Source organism: Cibotium barometz, chromosome 30 (genome assembly GCF_041138505.1).
Source record: "Cibotium barometz isolate CiBa-2024 chromosome 30, ASM4113850v1, whole genome shotgun sequence".
NCBI classification, from domain to species: Eukaryota; Viridiplantae; Streptophyta; class Polypodiopsida; order Cyatheales; family Cibotiaceae; genus Cibotium; species Cibotium barometz.
This window is the reverse complement of record NC_141075.1, coordinates 29,928,912-29,953,573: the sequence shown is the minus strand read 5'-3', so window position 1 is coordinate 29,953,573 and position 24,662 is coordinate 29,928,912. Positions and strand designations below refer to the sequence as shown.

The 24,662-nt window shown below is 36.9% G+C and overlaps 1 protein-coding gene across 1 annotated transcript; it reads right to left on the bottom strand.

Moving 5' to 3' along the window:
- Positions 1 to 22,979: 22,979 nt before the first annotated feature.
- On the bottom strand, positions 22,980 to 24,446 carry LOC147621370 (uncharacterized). The gene has a single exon (XM_086824445.1). The coding sequence runs from the start codon at positions 24,444 to 24,446 to the stop codon at positions 22,980 to 22,982; it is 1,467 nt and encodes a 488-aa protein (XP_086680571.1).
- Positions 24,447 to 24,662: the final 216 nt, after the last annotated feature.

Genomic DNA, 24,662 nt, shown 5'->3' with positions numbered 1-24,662 from the left:
TCTCTATTCAAACGGTATCCGATTTGGGTGATCTTTATATCGACGCAAAGCTCTCGACGAGACAAATAAGAATCCCTAAAAACAGATCTGAAAAAGTCAATTGCCTTTGACCAGTCAACTGTATCGGCTGAAAGTCAACTCTTGATGTTAACCGCTCCATTCTTATCCGATTTGGGTGATCTTTATATCGATACGAAGCTTTTGACGAGACGAGTAAGGATCCCCTAAAACAGATTTGAAAAAGTCAACAACCTTTGACCAGTCAATTGTTCTAGCTGAAAGTCAACTCTTGACTTTGACCGCTCAATACTACTCCGATTTGAGTGATCTTTAGCTTGTTTGAAAGAGGTTTTCGGGTAGATTGAAGGGCTTTCAGGACAGATTTGAAAAGCTTTTGAAAAACCCTAGAAATTCAAGGATTTGTCCTGGCTGTAAGTAGGCAAATTTTGTAAAAATTTTGCCATAGTCTCCCCTCTTTTTGCACCAAATCTCAATCAAATCAAAGCATCTCAATCAAGTATTAAAATCCTTATGCATTTGACCACTGTAAGCAAATCAATCCTCAATCATTTTTCCATCTAAGCATGTGACCTTATGGCATCAAATTTATCCTTTTGCATAAGAAGTCGATGTAGAGGATTTGCTTGTTTGCTCAAGTCGAATGAAGTGGTCGATGAAGCGCGTCGATGCTTGCCGATCTCCCGGCCAAGCACTTCTCACCCCTTCACCAAGTTTACATCCAAGGTGAAGGTTGAGGCCATTTCTTTACCACCAAGTACCTAATCCTCTTCCTTACCGCGTTACCCGGCACTAACGGCAAGGAAGATTCAAGACATTCTCCCCTTGGCCTCTCCTCCAAATGCCAAGGTACCCTTACTTCATTCTAGATTCTAGGAATAAAGTGGGGTATAATCGTGAGTGGAATGTGGTTACAAGCTCAAATGAATGAGTAGAGTTGACTTACAATTGATTTATAGCATGACTCATGCTCATTCATATCATAATACATGGTTCATAGTGCTTCCTTCATCACATCCACTCATGGCAATGTTAATACATTTCCACATACATCAACAACATCCAAGTGTCACGGAGCGGTGATCTCGGGTCGCGTTCTGGGCGCGAGTTCCCGCTCGGGACTAGAAAATCTAGTACAAAAGTGAAAACAGAGAGCACTTGCTGAATCTTGCATCTCAAGACCTATAGCTCATCTCGAAGAGGATGACGAGCCGGTCGTTTTGAGTACTAGAACTCCAAAAACGGAGTTCGTATGAGAGAGTTATGACCAAAAACGTGCAACCGGCAATGGAAAACGGTGTCACCAAAAAGCAAGCTTCCAACCCAAAACATTTTATTCAATCCCCCAAATGTGCCCAAAGCTATGCTCACTTATGCCAATATACAAGGCATAGCATTGAATGGCTATGTGTAGCATTCAAGCATTCATAATGCATAAAGAAGAGCATGAATGGCCATGATTAAAGTCCAATTTCTGAAAATTAGGGTTTTATGTGTAATAAAACCCTAATTCACTCCATAGCTTGAAAGAATGCTTCAAAATTGTAAGGAAGTGATGGAGTAACTCACCAATGTCACCCGGGAAGCCTTAATGCTTGAATTTGTTGAAGGAGATGAAGATTAGGGTCACTTTGGTGAAAAACGTGGGCAGCTTTGGTAGTGATTTTCAGCCACATTGGGAGCCCCATTTCTCATGGAAAATAGGTGAAATACTTCATAAAACATTGCTAGATACATGAGAGACTCAATGCCCTTTGCTCATGTTGAGATTCCATGGCTAGGGTTTGCAAGAAAGCTCCCAAACAGAAAACGTTTTTGATTAACAACTGCTAATCAAGATTAGTGAATTTTCCCCAATTTGGTCCACTCATTCAAGAAAAAAATAGGTCCATGTGCTCAGATTTGAACCACAAACTCTACCTTAGCCATATCCCCTTCCCCCATGAATCAAATGAAGCAGAAATTTCACGAAATGAGAAGAAGAAAAGAAAATTAAAAATCATGGATCAAAAGCCATGCTCTGATACCAATGAAAGAAAGTAACAGGGGTGGGTTAGTCCCTCACCAAGGGAGTGGCTCATAAAGGAGTCACCACTTAGCATCTCACGGGAGAAGCTCACCATTGATTCTTGGAACAGATAACATTATCATGAATGAGCCATAATCCCATTTACATTGGTATTTATACTCCACCCAAGAGTTCACACCTGCTTACTAGTTGTCCATGGCCTTGGGCCCATAATGCTTTCTTACACACACACATATATATATATATATATATATATATATATATATATATATATATATATATATACATATATAGATACACACACACACACACACACATACACAGATATATATATATATATATATACATATATAGAAATACATACATACATACATATATATATATATATATATATATATATATATGTATGTATGTATATACATACATACATACATACATATATATATATATATATATATATATATACACACACACACACACACACACACACACACACACACACACACACACACACACACACATATATATACACATACATACATACATATATATATATATATAATGTGCATATATATATATATATATATATATATATATATATGTGCATATATATAATGTGAATAAGTTATAGTTAAATTTAATTTTGAAGAGGTATTTTCTTATAATTAGACAGAGATTCATTCCTTTAGAAGAAATTTTCTAGATAAAAACTTATAAATTTCGGTACAAAAATACCTTTATCTTATGTAATACTATATTTTTGGTTACCATATAAACACTTATTCAATTTGCTCTGATTATAGGAAAAACCCTAGGTTTAATATTGTGTTTTTAGCTAAGTCGGCAATACATAGCCAAAAAAATTTACGCTCACATACACACACACACACATATGTATGCATGCATGTATGTATGTAGGTAGGTGTCAATAATATACATACACACATACATTCACACACACACACACACACGAAAGTGCAGCATCCTTTTGATTACATGTTGATTTTGAAGTGCTAGGACCAGATGATCTTGAGCCTCCTGCTCTTGTGAGAAACTCATCATCATATACAAAAACTTGATAGCAATGTAATACGATTTAAAGACAAAATACATAAGAAACAAACACTATTTTATTAGATTTAAAATTAATAAAAATCAAAACTGGTACCTTTTGATTTTCATTAGTCTCAAGCATTGTGGATGTAAATTAAGGCAAATAATAAATACAATGTTGTGAGCGCAGAGAGCTTGATGCAATCTAAGAAGATTTGGAAGAGGAAGGGTAGACAAAATTGTGAGTGCAGAGAGCTCGACAACAAGGGTTTAAACTTTAGGGTAGAGATGAGATGAGTTTAGGAGGAGAATCTAGCCATTATAGACCCAAGTAGCATTATAATGTGTATAAATGGTCATTACAATGTCTCATATATTTTTGTGTGTGAGTGCATGAATGCCTGCAAATTTGAGAAAAGGCTGCAGATTATTTTAGTGTTTGAGTGTGGAGAACACACACACACACACACACACAGATGCCTATAGATTTTCTCGTGGGTGGGACAGGCCGAGACAGGGGGGGGCTCAATGAGGACGCAGATGCAACTTGGAAAGAAGAATAAAAGGGAAGGAAGTTGCTTAGTAAGATAAAGCAAATGCATTCAAAAAAGAGAAGGGAGTGCCTTATAGTGCTGACGTGTCATTCATGCATCAAACCTAATAAATTATATTTACTGATGAGTACATACCACAGGATTGCTTTCTCAAGAATAGAATACCTTTTTCCTGTGTGTTGTCCCTCTGCATTGCCATCACTATTGCCCCTTCTTCCCTTCTTTCTTTTTTATCAAGGCAGTGTAGATTAGATTATAACCATTTGCTAAGAAAGAGAAAGAGAAGAGAAAGAGAAAGAGAAAGAGATAGGTTTTCCCTACGTGTCGTCCCTCTACATCACCATTTGCAGAGAAAGAGAAAGAAAAGACTTAACCAAAACCCTAACAGTGTGTAGGCATAAGATCCTTTGAAAAGAACATTGGTGGCCTCCCCCGGAACGTAGCCATCTATCGGTATTTTGAGAGTTGACATAAGGGGGTCATTACCATGTGATAAGGTGCTTGCATGCACTATACAAGCTCATTATTTCCTAGAAATGACCTTCTAGTACTGTTTCTTTTTTTTTTGTTAGGGGAATGTTACTATCAAGGTCTTCACCTTTAGGTCTTATTACCTATAGGGGTCAGTACCATGTGATAAGGTGCTTGCAAGTACTCAGCGAGCTTGTTATTGCCTAGAAATGACCTTCTCGTCCTATTTTTTTGTTTCCTATTAGGGTAATGTTGCTATGAAGGTCTGCACCAAGTGATAAGGGCCTCTTTGGCATCGTGCTGGCCCTATCTGCCCTATATCACTTGGTGTTGAACCCCCTATAGGTCATATTACTTATGGGGTTAGTACCAAGCGATAAGAGGGTCACTCAAATTATGCAAGCCCTATATCGCTTGATATTGATCCCTTATCGCAAGCATATATCACCTAGTGTCGAGCCCCTTTAGGTCTTGTTACCTATAAGGGTGAGTACCATGAAATAAGGTGCTCGCAGGTACTCTGCGAGCTCATTGTCACTTGCTGTTGAAAACCCTGTAGGTTATGTTACTTATAGGGTCAGTACCAAGCGATAAGAGGGTTGCTAGAATCATGCAAGCCTAATATCGCTTGATATTGAACCCTCCTTGTCACGAGCATTTATCACTTGGTGTTGAACCTCTTTATGCCATGTTACCTATAAGAGTGAGTACCATATGCGATAAGAGGGTAGCTGGAATTCTGCACGCCCAATATTGCTTTGCATTGACCCCTTAGTTCATTTTGCTATCGGGGTCATTACCAAGCAATAGGAGGCTTTCAGGCATCATGCAGGTCCATTTTTGCTTTGTGTTGACTCCCTTATGGTGATGTTATCGTATTTATTTAGTGTATTCATTCGATGGCGCATACCAAGCAGACAACTTGAAGGCTTGAAAGATCTGCGGAGTTGCTACAAGCACGGCAGGAAGAGAAGATATGACGCCCACACAGTAGTTTTGATGGCGCATACCAAGCAGACAACTTGAAGGCTTGAAAGATCTACGGAGTTGCTACAAGCACAAGGCAGGAAGAGAAGATACAAAGCCCACACAGTAGTTTTGCAAGAATTTAGAGAGATTGAGAGACATATGCAACCTGCAGTGGCCAGGCTTCCATTCCAGAGGCTAGCGAGAGAGATTTGTGATCACTAAAGAATTGGTATGCAATGGACTATATCGGCATTGTTGTGTCTTCAAGAAATTACTAAAGACTGGCTCATTGAGTTTTTTGAGGATGCCTACGTCCTTGTTGCACATGCCCATAGGGTTACTATAATGCCCAGTGATTTTGATACTCTTCATCAATCAAGGTATAGGTATGATCAGTTATTATTAGTTCCCAGTTTTGTTAGCGATTGTTGCATGCGAGATATCTGTACGGTCCCGCCCCTTCGCCCTTGTTGTTCAACTCACGTAGAGCCCACTCAAACTGTTCACGACAGAGACACCCAATCTCAGTCTAGGAGAAGAGCAAAATCAGAAGTATAGAAGCAGGCACAACCATAACTCGAGGCACATTCACAATAGGAGGTACAACTAGAAGCTCCAGTTGCAAAGCCAGAACCAGTCAACGATTTCGCAAAGCAAGACTTGTCAGCACAGCCCTCCAAAACCACAGTTGCATAAGAAAATTCCAAGATGACAGAGTTAGAACTACAAGAAATTGATGTACACAATATCGTTGAATTAAGGAATCTTGAGTTTCACGTTGTGAGAAGTTTCCAGACACCAAATAATTGCCTCTATAGGTGTCTTTCTATAGCTTTGGAATCAATAACAACCCAACACACACGGCCAGTACACTATTGGCAATCACCTTCAGCAGAAAATACCTCTTACTGACACCCAGCACTGCATTAAAACCCAAGAGACAAACAGACGGAGCACATCAACAATCTGCTTGAAAATAGGGCATGTACATGGAGACATGAACCCTCAACAAGGGAGATCAGAGGGGTACACCTGGCTCTAGGGCACAGGACTCACACATACACTCTCTCTCACTCCACACGGTGGCTGTGTAGTAATAAGATAACGGCTTCTTCTCCTTTCTTGCTTGCAAGATCCCTCCAAAAAAAACTCTTTTATCCGGCTCCAAAAAGCTTCTTTTATGGCAAGTTCCCTGTACCAATTAAGCAAGGTTCTGATGCCCTACTTGTTTCCCAAATTGGCCTCCTGCTTCTAGATCTTGATGATAAGGCTCCACCTGTCCCTGCTTCTTTCTATATGGAGATGTTCCCGGCTTCTCTCTGTCTATGCTTCCAAAAGCTCACCAAAACCTCAAGCAAAAAGAGTTCTCCTTTGCTCTCTCTCTCTCCTTGCCCTTCAAAAGCCCTTTTTTTTTCTTCTTCAAAAAGAACTCTCTATATCTCCCTCTAGACATTTTTTTCTTCTTACTATTTATAGGGGGGAGGCCTTTTAATCTCGGCCGTTACTTTTTTGCATGCAAATTGCCTTCTATTTGTGGCTCAGGAGAGGGTAGGTATCCTTGCGTGGGAAGAGCCCCTTAAGGCCGCTTTGATTTGTCAAATGGGGGGATGGGCGCCCGGTCAACTGGCCTATCCAAGGTAGTGTGAACTCGTCAAGCTAGGGGGGGGCAGTGAATTCGATGGCCTCCCTTCATCTTCTTCATCAATGAGGAGCATAGCAGGCACCATAGCCATGGCCAAGGGTCATGCCATGGTGCATAAGCAGCATCAGCAGCACAACACCGTGACACGGCAGTGACGGCACCATCGCCGTCCAGCTAGCATCGGCAAACCCATGCGCACGCATCACGGCACACACAGTCTGCCATAGCCGCATCTAGGAGAGAGCTCTCTCTCTCCCACGAGATGTAGTAGAGAGTTGTGCCTCTTTCAAAGGCCTTCTTGCCACATGTTAGCTTGCAATAGCTTCTCCTCTTTGAAGTTCAAAAAAACACACAAAAATGCTCATTCTTTCCATTGTTGGAGGGTGTTCTTGGCCATGGTTGGAGATGTTCTAGGTCCACTTGAGAGTGCCTTTAGGGGCTACTGTTGAATGCCACCCAAAGCACTAAAACAAAAACACTCATCCGTACGTATTCCAAGAGAGGTGAACCTTCCAAGAATCAAATAGTTAAAGCCCTCAAAACTTGAAGGTTTTTCAAAGAGAACTTAAATTTTCCACCTTTTTCCTGTTCTTGATAAAAGTGGACCTTGTCTTGTGAACTGTGGATCAAACCAAAGCAAAAACCAACTTCATAGCTCTGTCAACCAGTCTCCAAGAACATTTTTTCTCTTTGTTCCAACCTCTTTATGAGCAAGAAGAAAGAGTGACTTGAAAGTAGCTCCTCAGGCACTACTTCACCTGCAAACATCATTTTTTGATAACTTCAAAACCTCATGTCCTTTTGCACGGGGGTCGGATTTAGAATCTAACCATATAGCCCTATTCTTGGTAATCTGTACTACATTTTAGAATCTCTGGTCACTCTAATCCAAGCCCTCTACTTCCCTGTAAATAGCCTCCAATACTGCTCCCTGTGAACCTGTACATCTCCATAAAACTTCAAATTTGAGCCAATTTGAGTACTTCCAAAGCCAGTATCCACCACCCACACTGCCCTGAGTCTAAGCACACATACACATGCCATCTCCAAGCTCATCATTGCTTGCTCACATGCTTACTAGCCAAAAACACTGACATTACTAACATAAAAAAACTCAAAACTTAAACATTGTCTACACCAAGAGAGGGTTAGGCTTATTTTGCCTAACAAAAGCATACCAAAACACTGTAGCCACATCCAAGCATCACCATCTGCTAGCAAAGAAACCATTTTCCAAAAAACTCCTAACAACTTGCCTGTCAATGTGGTGTTCACACTTTGGACTCGTAGACCTGTGGAGAGTTTGGATGCTTTGCATTTGTTAACCTTGCAGTGTAGCGACAGAATGGAGATGACCAATAATATCATCCAACCGACACTATGGTATGATGTTATAAGTAGTACCTTTGCACTAATTTTTCACAAAATTCTAAATCTATTATCTTTGCATTGTTTCCTGTAGGTACAGTTATTCATTCTACCATAAGAGATGCAATGAAGAACCTTCTGCATAGATTCTCTCCTATCACGTCAATCGCAAAATGAAAGGACATCATTTTTGGAGCTTTTGCGCTGGTTTACACAAGTCGATCTTGATTATGCAAGACGTATTCTGATGGCTTATCACGAAGAGTGAGTGTGTTGTTATTTTATAGATTGAATACATTTATTGATAATTTGTATGTTTATATATATATATATATATATATATATATATATATATACATATATATATATATACATACATATATATATATACATACATATATATATACATACATATATATATATATATATATACATATAGATATATATATATATATATATACATATATACACACACACACACACATATATATGTATATGTATATATAATTTAATATATATATATATAAATACGTAATATAAATTTATATTAACTTATTATATATATATATATATATATATATATAAACACGTACCATGAAAATAAAAATAAATAAATAAAAATTAAATTGATATAAACAATGATATATATATATATACATATTTAATACAGATATAAACATATAATGATATATATATATATATATATATATATCTATATATATATATATATATATATATATATATATATATATATATCTATATATATATATATATCTATATCTATATATATATATATATCTATATATATATATATATATGTATATATAATTTAATATATATATATATATATAAATACGTAATATAAATATATATATAAACATGTAATATAAATATAAATTAAAAAAATATAAATTTATATTAACTTATGATATATATATATATATATATGTAATTAAAATATAAAAAATATATATATAAATTGATAAAAACATATGATTATAGATGTTATATAACCTACACGAAACAAATATAAAATAATATTTATCAAAATGTATTTTGTGCATACAATAATGAAGATTTTAAAAAATTAAGATCCATTCTTTTTTCTAAAAGGTAAACCTATTTTTAGTCAGTGAGTTATTTTTAACCTCCCTATTTGCTCTCATTCTTTCCACTCTCACTCTCTGCTGCATAGGTACGCCCCCTCTCCATCTTCTTTCCTTCCTCTCCATCTCCATCCCATGGGAGCTTGCCCTGAATACTAGGAGCTCGAGCTCTAATGGGAGCTCCAGCTCTAATGGGAGCTCCAGCTCCCATGGCACCTTGCCCTCAACATTGAGGGCAAGGGAGGAGAGCAGCGTGCGCACTACTCTCCGCCCTTGCCCTCAATGTTGAGGGCAAGGTGCCATGGGGAACCCATGGCACCTTGGCCCCCAACATTGGGGGCACCAGGAGTGAGCAGCGCGTGCATTGCTCACTCTCGGTGCCCCCAATGTGTGGGGGCAAGGTGCTATGGGGAGCTCCCCATGGCACCTTGGCCGCCAACAGTGGAGGCAACACCAAGGTGCCATGGGGAGCTCCCCATGGTACCTTGGCCGCCCTCCAACAGTGGGGGCAACATCGAGGTGCCATGGGGAGATCTCCATGGTACCTTGGCCGCCAACAGTGGGGGCAACATGCTCCCACTATTGGCGGCCAAGGTGCCATGGGGACACATACACTTGTTTTTTTTGCACACATACACCTGCATTCATATGCATGTACAAACACACATATATGTGGATACATACACATATACATATACACATATAGGTGCACCCTCACATTCATGATTTTAACACTAATAATTATTAATAGTTTTTATTTATATATTGCTATAGGTTTTTTGTTGCTTCCTCGTCCTTTTATCGTAGCAACCTCGTCATCAAGCCTTTCTAGGTATTTTTTTCTTTCTTTATGTTAATATTTATTTATGTTAAATTGTAAAGAATGTTAATCAATTATTACTTTTGAGTTTCATTTTTTATGTTTTTAATTAATAAAGTTAAAAAAAAGAAAAAAGTTTTTAAAATTAAGAAAAAAGAACAATTTGGAGTTATTTTTCATTCCAAAGTACATTTTAAACAATTTATCTTAAAAATGTGTATTAAAGGAAGATTTTTATCACTTTAGCATATTCATTGTGAAAAAAAGTGATTTTTATCATTTTAGAACACAACATGAAAAAGCAGTGTGCACGCTGCTTTTTCATGTTGAAAAAAAAAGATTTTTATCATTTTAAAAAACAACATGAAAAGGCAGCGTGCACGTTGCCTTTTCATGCTGAAAAAAAAACTATTTTTATCATTTTAAAAAACAACATGAAAAGGCAACGTGCACGCTGCCTTTTCATGTTGAAACAAAAACGCTTTTTATCATTTTAAAAAACAACATGAAAAGGCAACATGCACGCTGCCTTTTCATGTTGAAAAAAAAATGATTTTTATCATTTTAAAACACAACATGAAAAAGCCGCGTGCATGCTGCCTTTTCATGTTGAAAAAAAAATGATTTTCTTTTATTTTAAAAAGCAACATATTGTTTACTTCTTCATAAATGTAAATATATATGTTGATACATATATATATTTATGTTGTTTTCTAATTCTCAATCTTTTTTTTTTAGTTGTTTACTTTTTTACAATCTTTTATTGTGATATTGTTTTTTTCTTTTACATGCTAAAGTTCTTATTTTTAGCTTATTCGGCACTTTTATAAGGTGCAAAGGCAAGAATGGTGAGGACTCCTTTGAAAAAGAAGGTCCCATCTTCCCTCTTGAGTATGTATTATTTTTTTATGACTTTATCTTTACATTATTCAAAGACTCAGCTTGTGTTTTGATCTTTTTAAATAATCTCTTTTTTAAAATAGGAAAAGACTACTCTTTGCGGTGTGGAAAGACTGGTGCTAGAGTAGTTGCACGGAGTTCCATGGTTTCTTCCAATGTATCCCTTAGGAAGAAGCCTAAGAATGTTTCCATTCACTCACAACCATCTTGTGGTGCTGTTACTGGAGGTGAAGAGCATGTTACAGCTTGTCACAAAGAGGAAGAGGAGCAGGTAGAGCAAGAAGAGCAAGTGGAGCATGAAGAAGAACAACCTACCATTTCTGAAGCAACTACCATTGTTGCTAAGCCTTCTGACCATCCTCTTATTTTTGGCAAGGATGTGCCAGGGCGAGTTTTGGAGGAGATCATTGAGACCTTCATTGTGAAGAGAACTCGTGATCCTCCTTGAATTCCTCTTTGCAGGTTAATGGAGAGTGAGGCTATTTGCACTGTGGGACTGGTCTACTATCACGATTTGAGAAATCACGGTACAGTGTTTTAGGTGTCCCATTCATTGTTGCATTCAAGAAAGCTGGACATGACCATCAGTATGTGTCAGAGTATGATGTGCAAGAATGGGGCCCAATATGGGAAGAAATAAACAAAGAGTTTGAAGCGAATTTGCCTCCAGAGTGGGAAGACCTTCGAGGGACGAAATTCATAGTCTATGATGGAAATCATCGACTAAAGATTTGGGGCTCACTTATAAAAAATCGTAAGTTCTCCCTTTTTTTTAGCAAGTCTTTAAATATTTATGTACTTGAGCTAAGCTTTATTTTTTGCAACTATAGAGTACTCCATGGTGAAATGGAGACATTGCTATGTTAAATGTCCCTTTGTGGATGTTGACCGACACTCACAAGCTGAATTTATGCTTGCTCTAAGGACACAAAATGAGTAAGTTTATAAGCTCATTTTTAATGTATTTTTGTACTACAAAATGAAGTACTTCTAGCATGCTAAACTTTTGTTGTAAACTAAACTAAGAACCACTGTATGCACTAATTTTGGTCAAGAGATATTTCTTAGATGATTGGATTCATTGGTGGATTGAGGTGGAGCTAGCATGTGAGCATAAGGTAGAAAAAGGAACATGGTATAATGCTCCTGTGGTATTACTTGCTATGCTAGTTTGGAAGGTTAGTTAATCTATTTTCTCTATATATTTGTTCTTTGTCTTTAAAAGGGAAACCATTTCCTAGAAACATTGTTATGTTTTATAGGAAGAGTTTGATGCAACCCTTGCCAAAGAGCTAGTGGATATTAATGATCCCTCTATTTCGATGCGGGATAAGGAGAACTTGGCTAGAGGTAAAATAGAAAAAATCTACAAGGAGAGAGCATACAAGGTATGATATCAAATATAACAATAATAAGAGTCTCTTTTATTTTACTACATTCTTATAGTAGTTAACTTTTTTTTGAAGATGCTATCTATTACAAATCTTGCAAATGGTCAAGGATTTTTTAATCTCCTCTATAAATATAATTGGGTTAAAGAGAAAGATATGGTGGGCTTAACAAAGGACAAAGTTCACTCATTAGCGACAGCCAAAATTAATGCTGACAGGTACTTTATTTCAAAGATTTGTCACTCTCAAAATACCAAATTTAAATTACCAAATTATATGTATTTATTCATGTTTATCTATGTTTATATTTTAGAAAAAGAGATACCCTCCACTCTATGCTAAAATGCCGCTTAGATGATCCCACATGTGAGCGGTATTTGAGTGCACAAAAACTTAGGTATTATTTGAGAAAAGAGTGGTATTGGAAAAATCTCTTGAAGCAATGCCTTAGAATCAAAGGCAAGCTAGTAGAGGAATTGTCAGAAGGGTTTGAAACATGGTTCTCTAATCAAAGAAGAGACCATCTTGATTTTTCTTTCTCGGACATATGGAGTTGCATGAATACAAAGGATTCAGATGAGAAGATCCCAGAGCTTTTGGAATCTTCTAAGAGAGTATTGTATAGGTTGTTACTTACCTTCTTTCATGTTTCTTTCTCATTACGTACATTTCTCCTATATTGTGTAATTATGGGTTATGTCTTTGTTTTAGATGGATTGTGCAGCTCCATGATGAGCATTCATTAGATGATATGCCTATTTTTATTGATAAATGGATAGATCTCTCAATAGAAGATTGTATGTATCCTCCTTGGATGAAAGATAGAGGTCTTAGTGAGTGGTTGGGAGGTGCAGTATTGTCCTTGGTGGATTGACTACTCTATTGGAGAGTATCCAAGACATGAAGCAGATCATTACAAAGGTGATGTTTTGCTAATTTGAATTAGCAAAGTAATAATGTTATTTATTGTTTAATATTTTTAACATAAGTAATGGATTTTATTTATTTTAGAGTATGCTCATAAGAGGGAAATGGATGTGATGGATGAGGTGGGTTCTGCCTCAAAGAAACCCTCCTCTTCTAAGAGATCCCTCACTTTACAAAAGAAAGGAGCAACTATAGAAGAGGGTTCTCAATACGCCATGTCTTCTATCAAAAAACGTTTGGAGTTCATGGAAGAAAGAGCTCCAAAGAAAGTATTAAAGAAACCCTCCAAGAGTGTCAAAGAAGATAAGGCAAGGGATGAGCCTTCAGGTACAACATATCCATAACCATGGTAGTCTTATACTCTTTTTAATTTATTCATTTTTGAGTTATCATCTTATGAACAGATGATATACTTAAAAAAAGGGCTACATTGATTACGACCACATTGGTTAGTTTCTTAGAGATCTCTCCACATGATGAGGCATGGTAAGGAGTATTATGTTTCTATTAAGATGCTTGGGTGCACATTGGTAGTGATATCTTACACATACATTGTGAAAAACACGTTTGGTAATTTCTTGCATAAGGCCAATGTGCCTGATTTATTCTTGAATGGTGAAGAGAGCAACACTGTAGCATCTCGTCTCTTTGCAGACTTCCCTATGGGTTGTTTGGTAGAGAAGATTTCTATGGATGTGGTGAGTGATTGCACTTATGATTACTTGCTTGACTTGTAGTGTTTGTCTCTTTTGAGATAAAACCTAAATCATACAATGCAGGTACCTGCCTGGAATGAGTTCTCTCATAAATTAAGCAAAAAGGTCGCTACATTAGCATCTTTGTTTGTAGCAGATGATGGATGGTATATTACCCTATGCTCTACTGATCATTTTGGCATTATTTGTGGTCATGCCACCATGGCTGTATTAGTGGTCTCTTTAGTAGGTTGCTTCTCTTTATGGTTATATGGTCAAGGTAGTCTCCAAACAAAGGAGGCTATGTCAAATTTTTTTTAGAATATTCATGGCGAGTTTTTTGGGTACCATTTTGTTATGTGATATTGTTCAAATATATATTTTTTAATTACTAATATATATACATATATATATATATATATATATATGTATGTATGTATGTATGTATGTATGTATGTGTGTGTGTGTGTGTGTGTGTGTAAACATGCATATACAAATAACTTAACATACCACCATACACATGAAGCCTCAATTAGATCAATAAAAAATTGACACAAAACAACACCTTCCCATATTGGCAGATCTAAACTCATGCAAGCAAAGCCATTAGGTAGTGTGCTTCATGAAAACTTGAGCTTCCTCTCAAAAACACAAAATATTATTATATTGCATAACTTTGTTGCCATAGACATCAAATGAGAATGCACAATCATTCATAGCCATCTACATGTGTAGGTACATACCTCCCACACATTAACTTTCATACTCTCTCTCTCTCTCTCTCTCTCTCTCTCTCTCTCTCTCTACCTCTATCTCACTCTGCAATGTACATACCTCCCACACATTAACTTTCATACTCTCTCTCTCTCTCTCTCTCTCTCTCTCTCTCTAGTTCTATCTCCATATGCAATGTAGATGTATAATCCATTCTAAACAAAGTTTGAATACAAAGTGTGTATGTGAATTATTCAAAGTGTGTGTACATATGAGCAAATACAAAAGAAATAATACATTAAAAAAACTGAATGATTGTCATCATGAAAAGTAGAATATATAGAATATCTAGAAAATCTCTAAAAGAAGTCCACCATGATGAAGTTACATTCCATAGAATAAATCCTACATGAACACATTATAGCTTAGAACGACTAAACAGGGAAAAAATACTTATTATTACAATGTAAAGAACTTACCACATTTGAAAGAGTCTACAAATTACTACAAGATGTCCCCTTCCAAGCCTTCCACATCTAGCTTGTCTAGACCTATGCCTTTCACATCCTAAAACATAAACATTTACCATTATTTATGAATGTCTATTGAATGTTCTCACACCAATAACATCCATACTTGGTGGCAAAGCATCACCTAACCATGATACAATTGCCCATAGTTTTCCTTCGTCTATGTTTAGAACATAGCAAACATTATAAAAAGAGTAATCACAAGAAATATGTTTGCATGGGTATGTAGATTGTACACCCATTACCATGGACAATGTATTATAATCATCTCTACCATTGGAAAAATCATACTTCAAATTGAAATCTTAAAAAGAATAAACCAAACAAATGTGATACATGTATACTTTCACTTGCCTCAAATGAGAGTAATCATTAAACACTCTTATGAAGAAGGGGAATGTTGAGGACCCATGACTGTTTGGAAGGTTTGACGCATTATCAAGGTCCTCCAAAAAATATATGTGAAGGTGCATGTAGCTTCCATTTGTTCTTAGCAACTAATCTATAAGGCAAAATTAATTTACAAAATATTGAACTTTACTTGTCTCAAACCAAGTACATTGACAAGGTACTTGAGTGTTTCAATATGACAAGGGGGAAGGCACTCGGTACCCCATTACCTTCATATGTGAAACTCAGCTTGCAAGATTGCCCCAAATTTGATTATGATAAGGCAGTAATCACTAAGGTTCCATAGTCATCTATAGTTGGTTCTTTGATGTATGCAATGATAGCTACTTGCCTGATATTGCTTTTGCATTGGGAGTAGTTAGTGGCTACATGTCAAATCCTAGCCGAAAACATTGGGACGTAAGGAAAGGTGTCATGTGGTATTTGCATGGCTCTAAGGAAATGTGCATATGTTTTGGAGGTTAAGATATAAGTGTAGTGGGTTACATAGATGCAAATTATGCTAGGGATTTAGACAAGAGAAGGTCCACTTTAGGCTATGTCTTTATGTTCACTAGAGGTGCAATGTCTTGGAGATCAAGGCTACACTGTCATGACCATATAGAAAATGCTCAATACTTTTATGAGTATCCCGCAAGATGCAATTACCTAAGGACACTAGAGGTGCAATGTTTTGGAGACCCCCAATAAGGGGAAATGCAAAAGTATGTTCATGCTTTCACTTTGAGTGACCATCAACATGGAAGATACATGGGACAAGGCCAAGTTGACTATGACTGAGTCGTGGATGGTGGGCTTAACGAGGGTAACTCTCATTGATCCTGCAAATTTTACTTCTCAAAAAGCTCATGATATTCAACACAGTTCAACATATAAAATAGACACCTACTCTATTTCATGCATGCCATCCTTTATTGGTAATTCCACTTTGAGTTGTATTATCCCAACCCTCCAAATGCAGTGCCTAATAGGCCTATCCTAAGGGTGCTTGAAGATTGTGAGAGAAAGACCATTGTGTATAGGGATACATACAACAATCTCTATAAGCCCATTCCACCACCACACTTTCCTAATGAAGATGCCCAAAATTGGTTTCCCTAATTATCGCACATAGACCCTAGATATGGGACGTCTTTACTCAGTACTAAAAGCCATTGGAAGGGTGAGTACAAGGAAACCATAGACCCCAAAAATGTGAGTAGCTTAAGCAATAAAAAATTCTTTGCCACTCAAAGTGGACTCAAAAACAGATTCCTTATGTAGGGGAACAAGAGGGGGTGGCACATTTAGCCCGTATGTTTTGTCGAACTAACATACATGTGCATCCAGATCCTTCCCTTGTTTCTCATGAAACTTGGAATACTTGATACTATTAGCAGGTGCAAGTGCAGCCACCCCATAATCGAAGGTGGAGGCGGTGAAAGAGGCAAAAATGGCAGAAATAACTGTTACATAGTCACACTAGGTAAGGTGGCTAGCATCAATGACCACCTACCTACTTGCGGAGTGGGGATAGGGAGGAAAGAACGGTTGTGCCACCGTGATGCAGTACCAAAAGAAGCTGATGGGTCTAGCCTAGACAGTCAAAGAGGAGGGCTGCTTGTAGAGACATGGCTATCTTTCTCCAAAGGATATGATCGATGCACGGGGGATTCACCATGAGTTATGTATGGGTATCATGTGAGTGTAAGGAAGGGGGGTTTTGGTAGTAGGGAGGGGAGTTTTTTTAAATAAGGTATGGTCAATATATGGGGGGATTTTTTTTGTACATAGGGGGTAATTTTGCATATTTGGTGCACGCAAGTGATGTCTCATCATTATTACTAGTGAATCCCCTAGGGATCAATGTTGTCTCATCATTATTACTAGTGAATCCCCTAGGGATCAATGTTGTCTTTTCACTAGGACTATGCCCCTGAGAATGCATCGCATCAACTATCATCGTGGTCGCCAAATGTAATTGCCTACTTAACATGCAACAAAAAGTAGTTGATTACGGGTCTGGTTACCTTCATCTACACTACATACTTATTTCATAGATGATAGATCACATTATACTTAAGACAACATTAACTTAAGAAATACAAAATGCGACATCAATAAGAAAGTACATTGGAAATCAAACAACACAGTAGATTGATTGATTAATACACTAACAGTTACATCCATTTATATTGTGATCCTAAGTGACACGACTTCCTATGACATCCATAACTACATATAGTGCACTGTGGGTCTACACATTGCGGTTACAAACTATAGTTATGGTGTACGGTTCATGTCGTGAGACAAGTCTAGCAGTAGGTAATAAGTCGGGAATATTTAATGAAACTAAAATGGAATTTAGTTCATTTTACAATCTACGAGCTCGCGTGACTTGCCTTCGGCGGGTCACGCTCGCTCTTTACACGGGCCACTTCGCGGCCGACAACGGCGGCTTCGTAGTTGGCATAGAATCCTCCTCCCTCTCTCTCTCTCTCTCTCTCTCTCTCTCTCTCAATAATTTACATAATCAAAGCCATTTAATCCATATCATTTTGTAGGCGCCAAAACCTCAAAAGTCAAAAACAAAATTAGTACAATGGAAAAATAAGTGTATTCAGTGGAATATATTTAAGAGTTAATTTCATTCTCTCTTTCTTGCTCTATCACAAAAGTAAGCATTCTGTTTTGTAGCAATCCACTTCTACCACCACCAATTCGTGAAGGAGAGAAAACCATCCGTGTTGGAGTGGATTCTTCCATACACAAAAAAAGTCAATTATATACAAACTTCAATAAAAATAATCAAACTAAAAAAAACAATATAGACCTATGGGGTAATGGTAAGTCAATAAATATTTTCCCATTCGGCGTGCTTGAGCAGCTTTCCACCATAGACATTCTTCTCTTTCTCTATAAGTCACTTTAACTTGCGTACGCGATGATCCATCCTTGTGTATTTGAATAACATAGAAACCACAATGGTTAAACTGTTGTGAAAAAGATATACGCACTCCTTGTTGTATGGGTCCCCAAGTTGTTAAATTTTGCTTATGTAAAAGAAGACCGAATTCACGAAAAGAAGGAAGGCGCCTATAATACATACAAACAATTAAATGACATGCAATTTGAATAGAGTAAGAATCCTCTAAATGCCAATATAAATTATGTAAAATTTAACACATAAGTTCTAGTTACATGACCATGAGATTAAAAGTCCCAATTCTTAAAGATCATGTAAACTTAAAAATAAATTGTACTCATTTCTATATATATGTGTGTGTGTCAAATCACACCATGTGTAGGAATATAATTGGTGAAAGAATGAAGCTATGTAAAGAAAGAAATTTACCTATGAAAAAAATCCAATTCAAGAATTTCTATCGAAACTGTAGGAGAAACAGGACCCCTCCAAACATCTGCGTAACTTACCATTTATTAGATATCTTATAACATGTAAAAAAAAACTTTAAAGATAAACTATAATTATACCTTCCACAATGTCACCTGTATTCATAACAAATGAAAATTCATTTGCCATTGTACAACCTTAACACATAAAATCAAAAAAGAAAATGTTACTACTTAAATTAAACAATGTAGTAAAGAAGAAGAATTAAAAGATACAAAATTTAATTATTTATAAACCAAATTTTAATAGGCACTTACTTTTATTCAAATATAAATTTCACATCTTTAGTTATCTAAATTTGTGAGAGAAAAACAAATAGACACACAGAGAGAGAAAGAGATGAATTTTTGTTAATATCGATTTAATGTCTTGAATTATTTAAATTGTTGATAAAGACAGAGAGAGAGGGGGGGGGGAGAGAGAGAGAGAGAGAGAGAGAGAGAGAGAGAGAGAGAGAGAGAGAGAGAGACATAAATATTAAAGGCCATGTTATGTAATAAACAGGCTGTGTTAAAAGCTCGTGTCACCAGCCAAGCGTAAGTAACACAAACCCATAAATGTATATGAAATTGACCTAACAAAAATTTAAAACTACACATTAGAGACCTATTCTTAAAAGACATCCACTTTTGCAGCATAAAGAAGAATATAAAAAGAGACATAAAACAATAAATTAAATGAGAATTTTGACACAATGTCAACACAATTTAAAGTCACAATAACAACAATAATGAATTTGCTAAATACAAAAATTGAATATGAAATGACACTCAAGGACATGATGCCACCCACGGACTCTTGTCTATCCTCAGGCTCACTATCACTGCTGATGATAATCACATCATCTTGACGTTGAAATAAATGCCTTTGCTGAAGTACCCCTCTAGAGGCTCTTCTCCTCCTATATACAGGTGAATCTGAGCAAAGAGTAAAGGAAAAAAAATTATTTATAAACCCATTGAAGACTTAAAAAAAACAATGTATAAAAAACTATCAATAATTGTATAGAAAAACCAACAATGCATACCATTGTTAATAAACCATGGTTGACTTGAGGTGCTTGCAAACTCCAACACCACCGATGATAAAGTATGGAAATCAAACTGCAAACCTCCATAATTCCCTCCAGGAATACTCACCCATTCATCAGGAAAGTCCATGCCAAAAAAAACACCTTGAAAGCAGAAAGCATATTGTTGCCCCCGTACCCTTTCTGCATCAATGGTGTAAAAGCTAGATATTGGGGTTTGATTAATATCCCCTAGAAGAGGTGTAGGATCAATGACCCGAAGCATGAATGAGGTGAAGTTTGGTATGACACTACATAATTCAAAAAAAATTGATTATATTAAACAATGTACAAATAATTGAGGATTAAAATATACATAGATATACTATCTCTCACCTATGAGCAGTGGCATAATCCAATAGCTCAATGATGTATTGAAATGGGAAGGGAGCTAGCCAAAGGAAAGGCTCTGTATAAAAAATAGAATTTTTAAAATGTATATGGAAAAAAATATATTTATCTAGTTTAAAGTAAAAAATAAAATATATTATATAAAACCTTAGCATACCTATCGTGCGTCCAGTCCCATGGGTGAAGAACCTAAAAAAGTTTCTGATTTTACTTTTGTAAAGTTCTTACACCTGCCAAAAGATGTGTCACTTGATATCAATGAAAAGAACTCATATTTAATGTGTTCGAGAATATTTCTCCCTAAGTAGTTATGGAGTACTTATTGCTCGCGATAAAGAAACCCATTCGACAAACCTTTTGAAAACCACACATATAAATAGAAAATAATCTTTCTTTAGACAAATTCTTCATTGCAGTTCTGTTATATAGCTCATGCTGGTCTCTGCAAAACTTCCTTGTAAACCACATTGTTAGTATACATTCCTCCTGATGTTAAAGTTGTACCTTGTTCATTGCCAATATCCCCAATTAATAGCATTTGAAGATCTCACACGTGACAAAGCAACATACAATTGTCCATGTGTAAAGACTGGTGTTGCTAAGTAAAGGCCCAAAGTGCTTAATGTCTGACCTTGAGATTTGTTTATTGTCATACCAAAAGCAAGCCTTATTGGAAACTGTCTTCTTCTCATGTCAAAAGGAAGCTGCAATGTAGTTGGAATGAATGTAATCCTGGGTATATAAACTCTATCTCCAATGTTTGTGCCAGTAATAACTTCTGCCTCTAACACCTTTGTATGGAAAGTTTTACAAATCTAGTACCATTACATAATCCCCACCGAGGATCCAAGTTTCGAAGCAGAATAATAGGAGCATTTACTTTAAGGATCAAGCGGTGAGGGGGATATCCTCCACCCAAGTTTAAGCTGTTCAAAAATTCAGTAGTAGTGAACAAAAGACTATTATGTGTCGAAGAAGTCACAGAGTCCGCACTAAGATATTCTTTTTCAGGTCCTTCTAAGAGATTTAGAGAAATATCATTAATCTCATCAACCTCTATATTTCTTGGAGCAAGGACAGCACGCTCTTTCAGAAAAGAAGCATAATCCTTGTACACCCAATGAATCAAGCTTTCCAAAGAGTTGGAAGGAAGCATCATTCTACTTGGTATTTCTACAATACCATCACTAACACTACCAGTAAAACAGATCCATTTCCAATGTCTAAGATCCACTTACTGAAATCTTGCTCATTTGCATCAGTACCACTTTCAATAATGCGCATATTTTGAGTCAACTGTAGAACTGTAACATGTCTCCATATATGGGATCTACAAAGAGCTGCATCAACAATATCCTCTCAAGAACCCTTTATGATAACAGGTAACAGTTGTCGAAAGTCTCCACCAAATAGCATAACCTTTCCCCCAAAAACCTTACTATTTTGCATAACATCTCTCATTGTCTTGTCTAGTGCTTCAAAGGCATGGCGATGTGTCATAGGAGCTTCATCCCAAATTATCAGTCTAGCCTTTCTCAATACCTCTGCCAATGGACTATTGACTTTAATGTTGCATGTGCTAGATGCATTCAAATCTAAGGGGATTTTAAAACGTGAGTGAGAAGTCCGTCCTTTAGAGAGCAATAGTGCTGCGATTCCAGAAGAGGCGCATGCAAGTGCAATTTGATTATCTCCACGTAATTGACACAACAAAGCATTGTAAAGAAAAGTCTTCCCAGATCCTCCAGGGCCATCGAGAAAGAAAACATCTCCATCTGAATTGTACACTGCGTCAATAACTCTATTGTAAGCCCTCAATTGGCAAACATTCAAACGACTGTGCATTGCTTGAGCAGTCTCTGCTTGAAATGCAGTGTCAAAGATTGTTTCCTCCAGCAGAAGTGGAATTTTCGTATATTTGTAGCATTACTTCTATCTGGCATTGGCATCCCTTCAAAATCGCATAACTGCTTTCCGTACTCTTGCAACAACTCTTCTACATGTAACAAAGCATTGTTCTTTGCAAATTATTGACATTCGAACATTTGCATCTGTGCACGTATATTGCATATTATAAAAAATATCCTCTGAAAGTTCAGTTGAGAATTTTTCCCATAGCTGCCCAGGATATACTGGTTCACAAAAGACCAGTATAACAATTAAAAGTTGTCGTAGAGCTGATAACCAGTCTTTTGAAATGCAGCCTCTTGCAAGCAAGTAACCCACTCTTCATCACTCTCTAGTAATCCTCTAGCCAGGCAAGCAGCTTTAAAGGTTGGATATACGATAGAGTCAAAAACTCGTAAATCGGCAAATGACTTACATCCTTTGCACATAGTGAGCAATGTTCGCAAATAGTATTTCTCTCCCGCTGAAGGACTTATATTGTATATGCGACCGATAGTGTTCCCTCTCTCTCTCCTTGTCCATGATTTTGAACCTCGATTCCAAACCCACTTTGTTGGAAAGTCAATGTAAAGCAATTGATTAGCATCTTCATGCATTCAAACCACTCCGTAAGAGTAGTTTTTGTATTTCTATCTCGACTAACTACATCACGCAAATCTTCATGATCCCTGCCAAAGAACATTATTTTGTTGAGGCAAATGTATCTGTAGCCTTTGTATGTCTGGTTTCTCATCATGCATATCATACTCATATATACGCCAGCATCCCTCAGAAGCAGATACATATCGAGCATCTAAGTAACTGCTAACCTCATCAATAACCCCATTTGTATCTTGCAATTGGATAGTAGCTCTGTCATGACCCTTGTAAACATACTTATAAAGATACTTTACAGCAATTATTGTAGAGCACACTTCTGTATTAATATGAGCCTTGTACCGCATTGTCAAAAAGGGATTATATGGTACAATCCACCTACAATCTAGTACATTTCCTCTAACTTGTACGCTATTTCCATCATTACGACGCATGTATGTGGGATAGCCATTCACATCTAATACTGTACTCTCAGAAAATGCACGTGGATATCGATGTTTACATCGACCATCAACCATGCAAGGGGCACTTGCATTGAATGGACCGCATGGCCCATGAATATTGCATTGACTAATTATCTTGTATAATTCTGGGAACATGTCCCTATCGGGAAATTCTGCACATACTAACTTATCATAATGTGCAATCTCGCGTGGCTTATAGTCATTTTCTAAAATCAACAGAATATGAGCATGTGGCAAACCTCTCTTTTGAAATTCTATTACAGAAACATATCCACTTACTTTACCAAAAAGAGAACTCTTTGTAAGTAAATGCATCATATCCTTGTGTTTTTTATAAAAAACTCGAGCAATAAGATCAGGTCGATCTTGAGCAACTTGGCCAGGTAATAATGCATTAGTTATTTCATCCCACTTTGGATTACACGTGAATGTTATGAAAAGATCTGGTTTTCCTTTTTTACGAACAATTGCCATAGAATCTTGATACAATTGATGCATATATCGAGGGCCCCCAGTAAAAGATGAAGGTAACACCACCCTTCGGCCAGCTTCTTGGCCTATAATACTTTCCCTACCATCACTAAGGTTGACCATATCAACCAATCCTTGATACATTTCGGCTCGTAAAGTAGGTTGATTTCTACGCACCCAAAGTAACCTTGACTCTTCAATGCTACTATAGGCATCAACAATATATTGTTGAAGTAGTCGACCACCACGTAGCAAACATGCGCTAGTATCCTCTCTAATTTGTAGCCTATATGCATAATATTTTTGTTGGGTCACTTTTTTTGTACTTGAGAAAGAATATTCATTATCACGTTGGGGAATGTCTTTTCCCCAACCATCCTCTCCTCTTGGAAACAAAAGAACATATAACATGGGCATGTATGATCTATGCAAATTTGATATTCTTCTCACAGTTCCATTGTGCAAGAATATATGGATATCCCGTTCTCCAATATTAGAGTCATCTCCCAATCCCGGCATGATAGCAGCTACCTCACTGCCAGTAGGAGCTATGTACTGTCTGCCACCATTGACACGTGTCTCCTTTATGACCATTCTTAACTCTGCTTGAGGATTTGTTTGGATCATTTGCCTCATATTACGAAATGCATATGCATACGGATTATGTTCATGTATCATCAATTGCAAAGTTTCTAACACATTCTGATCAAGATTAGGCATCCCATGCAACCGGTTTTCTAGTTCATGCTCGGTGTCATAGACATACAACTGAGCATACCGAGGAGTTTCTACTCAAGTAGCATCTGGTAT